Raw genomic sequence first — 6172 nt, 5'->3', positions numbered from 1 at the left:
AATCGTTTGTGTCCGTGAACGGCCAACTGTTGTGTGACGTCAAATGCTGCGGCTGCAATGCATTGTGGGGAAGCATTTTCTCCTCTCCTTTCGGTTAGGGAGGTCCAGTGGTTCCTAAGCTAAAGGAGGTTATAAAGGAAGTTTGAAACCTCCTTTCCTATCATTGTAGAGAATTTGAACGGCACTTATCATGGCTGCCACTGAGGGACTTCCGGGTCATTTCACTCGGTTAGGAAGGTTCCTAAGCTAAATGGACTATTCGAACGCAACCTAAGACTAAATCAAAAACAACTGCCAAAATTAACACTGATTAAAACCACCTGCAACCTGCTCTAATGACTAGAATACTGTATTTTTCCTCAAAGAAGCAGTACTGTCTTTACTTGTTAAAAGTCATCTCTAAGAAATGCTTTGTCCGCGTTCAGAAGCGGCTTTACATAAAAAAAAAAAACACTAGTGTCAAGGTAGATTAGGTTAAACATTGATTATCTTGTAAGATTCTTAACTTCCAATATAAGATTTAAAAATGATAAGGTTTTAAAGGTGTTGGACGGTAAACCTATGCTCTTATTGTGAGAAAAAAGGGAATACTTAACCATTCTGTGGGGCAATGGAAATGAAAACTATTTATCATATTAAATATCTGTTTAGAGCCACTAAAAGCAGCTTGACTTTAATAGCTCAATATTGCTCATAATCCATACGATACGATAATACTTAAATGGTCAGATCAAGTGTGAAATGTGACTCCAGCTCCATGTGTAACATCAACATGGACAAATATCAATCACTGAGAGGAAACCTGCTCAAAGAGCCTTCAGCGTGCATTTGATCTGGGATTCAGCTCTGTATGTACTGAGAGGACTGACTGGAGCACAAAGGATGCTTCAGTCTGACTTTCCCATATAATTAGCATTCAATAAGTGTTAAATAGCCACTCCATGCTGACCTGTGCAGGATGATGCGCAGTGTGACCATGTGGTAAACGTCCAGCAGCATGTCGGCCACCGTGGCCTCCGGAGCGTCCGTCAGGAAGTGGACGGGCATCGGCTTCCAGCGGCCCACTTTAATGATGCCTGGAGAACACAAACAAACACAGATTCAATGGTTTTATTGTCATTTGCACAACAGCTAGTGTGTACTTGTTGGCATTGAACATCTTTAAACCCAGACTCCTCCAACAGGGCTTCATACAACACACAAGATATAAACGTTGAGATTTAAATTTCATATCGGCTGTCAGAATTCTGGTTTGCATGTTCTTGCGTTTTCTTAACAATTGTGTGTGTGTGTGTGTGTGTGTGTGTGTGTGTGTGTGTGTGTGTGTGTGTGTGTGTGTGTGTGTGTGTGTGTGTGTGTGTGTGTGTGTGTGTGTCTTGGGGAGTGTTTCAGTCCTGCAGCATCATCCCGGGTTCAACATTCCCCCGGCCTTCCAACAACCGTGACTGGAAGTGCAAATCTAAACAGGCCTAATCGCGTTAGGATCTGCTAAATCAAACACAGACCCTGCCTGGCCTCGGCCTGCCAGCCTCAATTGTGTGTGTGTGTGTGTGTGTGTGTGTGTGTGTGTGTGTGTGTGTGTGTGTGTGTGTGTGTGTGTGTGTGTGTGTGTGTGTGTGTGTCTTCACTGCATGAGGATGGTGGTGATAGGGGTGCAAGAACAAAGGGCGTTCTCTTTGGACTCCACAGTTGATTAATCAGAGGAGAAAAGTCAAATCAGCTCAGCATTAGAGACAGAACGAGATGAACGGAGTAAACACTGTGAGCTCATCCCTCTGCTGTCTCACAGAATAATGTGTATTTGTATCGCTGGCAGTTTGAATGTGCCCTGCAGCTGACTCTGGTTTGAAAGCGAGTGTTAATTTACCTCATCAAGCCTTACTGATGTGAACGAGAAAAGCCGATCTTATTTTATCCACTATTATCTCGAAATAAGTCACTAAAATAGCCACGGTTATCTGCTGGCTTCAACTCAACACGATTTCGAAGTGCAAAAATGCCAAATAATACAACTTAAATATAGAAGAGTATAACATTAAATACATCAGAAATGGACCGTTTTTACTATGCAAGAACAGCTCTGGAGCAACCGGCCCACTTCAGAATTACAGACATGAGAGACTATTGATTAACTTCAAAGTTCATTTGAAACCATCATTGGGTTTAGAGATATGTGCAGTATGTCTCTCAAAATAACTTTTGGGTAGTTTCTGGGAACTTTTGGTGGTTTGCATAACGGTAAATGGTTATTTCTGAGTGAGTGTTATCAGTGAAAGCTTCCCAAAACTCTCATTCAGTTTCCCACGGTATTCACCTTAGCCCGTATTAAACCCAGAGTAGTAAACCATATAATCTAAATAAGAAATAGCTGCTTTTTAATTAGCCATAATGGGCAAGTTAATTCAAGAAAAAAGCCCCTGTGCCAGTTTAAGAGTTTAAAAATACTCGTCCAGCCAGAGTTATGCAAGATGCAATTCAATGGCAGAAGAAAATAGAATAGACTCTGTATAATTTTGGTCGTGACCACACCGGGGGAAAAAATGCACGACTACGGCCAAAAATTATTTATTTGAAAAGAAAATGCTTATTTCTCAGAACAAAACCTAGCCATTTGGGAGAGGCGGGGGGGTCGCAGGGCGTCGGCCGCATGGTTACAGTGCCCTGTGTTTACGGGACACACCAGGAATGTGTGTGTGTGTGTGTGTGTGTGTGTGTGTGTGTGTGTGTGTGTGTGTGTGTGTGTGTGTGTGTGTGTGTGTGTGTGTGTGTGTAGGCTGTTGTTTCATGGTTGACTGGATCTTGTCTGCCTTGTTGTTTTGATCTGAAGACGATGAGAAGCTGCCACATGGATTCAGTGTTTGCTCTAACCAGGTGGGAGGAATCCTTATCTTTGACATACCTTCGTGGTAAATACCTTTTTCCGTGATCGTCTAAACATCTCACTGTAAACCATGTGGGAAACCCATCTGGAAGCCACTGCTACTCTGTGCTGGAAATCATTAATTTCTCATCAATTACCAAAGAAAAACCCATGAGACGTTTCCCATTAACGAGTAATAATGAAGAAGTCTAGATCCCTGCGTTTCCCACATGAAGGGCGGAGGCTGAGGACATTCGGTTTAACATGCGAGGGGACTTTTATTTTTAATTATTCTCGTAGTTGTCAATAACTTTGACCAGCAGAAAAACAGGATGTGACATCACTGAAGCTTGGACTTGGTTTCAGTGAAACCACGAAATTAAAGCAGCTTTTGTCAAAGTGGAGGAGGCGGTTGGAGCTGAGCAGGAAGTGGAAACCACCCTGGCTGTCAGCAGAGACGCATAAAAACACGGCCTTAATATGCTTTTAATGGAGTCTCAAATTTGCCACCAAAGACTCATTAAAGTTATGCAAACAGATTATCAGACCCTGTTCTATTCTGGATTACTGATCCACTTAAAAATGTTCCAGTTCACTACAGTGTATACATCGTGACTTCAAAATACATAATTGTCCTATTTGAATTGACAGAAAAGGTTGCATTTTTTTTCCTGTGTTCATACTTTATTTTACACCCAAAGGATATATTGGATTATTGATTGATCACTGACAGCTTTTTTTATGTTGCTTATCAAAAAGAAGTTTGCAGTAAAAGGACACAATGGATTTGATATGGTCTATAAAACACAGGTAGACTGTGTTTTTTTTAACGCCATCAATTGTTAGTATTTTGAACGCAGTTGAACTATATTGACAAATGTTTTGGAAGATGATTTGATATTGAGTCGAGTTTGTTGTGTTTTGGATGATAAATGGTATCCTTAAATGTATCGTTGCTTCGTTAAGAGAATTATATATAGATTTTACCTTGCACACACACACACACACACACACACACACACACACACACACACACACACACACACACACACACACACACACACACACACACACACACACACACACACACACACTCTACTTACCACTTGCCTGTGCAGCTGAGCTGTGTGAGTATCCCAGAGCGGACAGGGCCGTCTCCACCAGCTGCGTGAAGAGGACGTCTTTATGCACCAACACAAACTCAGCGTGACGGTCTCCATGTCCCTCACACTCCCCCGCCGCCCCCCCGCCTGCATGCTCCACCACGCAGCACACCGGGATCATCAACCCTGAGACACACACGGGGAAAACATAGAAGAAGAATAGGATTAGACCTCATAGATTGTAAGGGCAGTCTGTCCTATTTCCAGGAAGTGGCTTTTTTCCGTCCTTTTTCCTTCCTTATCAGAATAAGACAACTTTAGATAAATAAAAAACAGGCTGTTGAATTTGTTAAAGCATTCAGAAGGTGCATCTGCTACCAAAGAACCCCCTCACAATTCAGGGTAGAAGTTCAGAGAGTCACAATAGCCAAGCTGTTTCAAGCATAAGATTACAATTAAAACTATTTCCAGGAAGTTGACGTTACTTAATGTTTTCATAGATCCATATTTTTCCGACGTTGTTTTTCTGTCCTTTTTCCTTCCTTATCAGAATAAGACAGTTTTAGATCAATTAAAAACAGTTTGTTGAATTTGTTAAAGCATTCAAAGGTGCATCTGCTACCAAAGAACCACCTCAACAATTCAGGGTGGAAGTTCAGAGAGTCACAATAATCAAGCTGTTTCAAACATAAAATGAAATTTCAAGGAAAAAGTTGATCTGATAAAAACGACCATTTGAAATCCAAAAAAGTGGAGAAAACACATTCTTTGATTTTCTATAATTGGTCACGTTTAGGGGTCTGCAAGTTAAATAACTAACCTGGATTTAAATCTGTATCAATTAGGGAAATGTGGTAGGAGAGAGTTAATGTGGGGTTACCCGTTTAGCTGCTCCTGAGCAAGGCACAGAAACCTGATACTTCTCAATGTTTCTCAATCAAGAGATGCCATTGCCTCCATATTGTTGGTCCATGAAAGAGAATACAAGAGGAACTTTAATCGAGGATTTCTACGATTATTTTCAGTGTTGAGTAAACAGGATCTGTGTGAAGGAGATTCCTGCAGAAGCCAAAGCAGCACTTCTCCTCTCAGCGGTGACGCAGCGCTGCAGTAAAGCTGCTCGGTGGTCTCACTGCGAGGCTCTGGTTGAACTGGGCAGCTGCCAGTGTGAATGTAAGATTGTACAACTGTATTTGTGTTTGCACCGCACATTAAAACCCCAGACTTGTTTCCATAACCGCTCTTAAAGCGCTGCTGGACAGTATTGGTATACATAAAACAAGACGTTATCAGATTACTTGGGGATTACTAGAAGGATAACGATGTTACAGTATATTTAAAAACAAGGAACGACCTAACCCTATAACCCCTGCTTCAACTTCCACTGATATTATTTAAATTATACTTTATTATTTGCCCAACTTGTTTGTTTGTTCACACCATGTCAAGCGGCCTTGGGTCCCGTGTAAAGGCGCTATAATAAATCTATTATTATCATTATTACTATATAAAAAATGTATTTGCATTGCATTTGATATTGAGGCAATTCAAAACTAAAGGAAACTTTTATATTTTGAAACTTAGATTACAGGTAATTGTAAAGGAATACATTTTAAAAGTAACTCTCCCAACCACGTCTCATTTAGCCATAACTCCTTTAGTGATTTTTTGTCGGGCGAGTTTAAGATATCTTCCTCCCGGACCCTTCACACCCCTGCTGTCCCACAGGAGCTGATCAATAACCCTCCATCAACCCTCCATCAACCCTCCATCAACCCTCCATCAACCCTCCATCAACCCTCCATCAACCCTCCATCAACCCTCCATCAACCTTCCATCAACCCTCCATCAACCCTCCATCAACCCTCCATCAACCCTCCATCAACCCTCCATCAACCCTCCATCAACCCTCCGCCTGACGACACACCAGCAGCCAAACCACAGCAGCATCAGGCACGCCAATCAGCCAATCAGCCCTCACTCAGAGGAAGGGTGGAGGCAGCTTAATATCTGTGTGTGTGTGTGTGTGTGTGTGTGTGTGTGTGTGTGTGTGTGTGTGTGTGTGTGTGTGGTTGTGTGTGTGTGTTGTATGTGATATCTGAGATGGCTGAAATAAAGTGTTGTGCTAAGACCAAAGTTATTATGGAGTAACCCCCTCACCTCCCAGGGGTCTCAGCTGGTTCCCGTTCTGTCTGTTTCTGGGAGCTGC

The 6172-nt window shown here is 42.0% G+C and overlaps 1 protein-coding gene across 1 annotated transcript in view; it reads right to left on the bottom strand.

Moving 5' to 3' along the window:
* Positions 1-938: 938 nt before the first annotated feature.
* The window catches only part of LOC104947901 (DNA-binding protein SATB2-like), a gene marked incomplete at its 3' end in the record, with an annotated part of 7190 nt that continues 1956 nt past the window's right edge, over positions 939-6172 (bottom strand). The window contains exons 2-4 of the mRNA XM_010774013.1: positions 6124-6168; positions 3964-4149; positions 939-1076 (exon numbers count right to left, since the gene is read on the bottom strand). Of these exons, the coding sequence (XP_010772315.1) occupies positions 939-1076; positions 3964-4149; positions 6124-6168 (369 nt within the window). The remainder of the gene's footprint in view (positions 1077-3963; positions 4150-6123; positions 6169-6172) is intronic.

The sequence above is a fragment of the Notothenia coriiceps genome, unplaced genomic scaffold (genome assembly GCF_000735185.1).
Source record: "Notothenia coriiceps isolate Sejong01 unplaced genomic scaffold, NC01 NC01_scaffold00013357, whole genome shotgun sequence".
NCBI lineage: Eukaryota > Metazoa > Chordata > Actinopteri > Perciformes > Nototheniidae > Notothenia > Notothenia coriiceps.
Note: the sequence above shows the minus strand (reverse complement) of the source record. Positions and strands in the feature narration are given on the sequence as shown.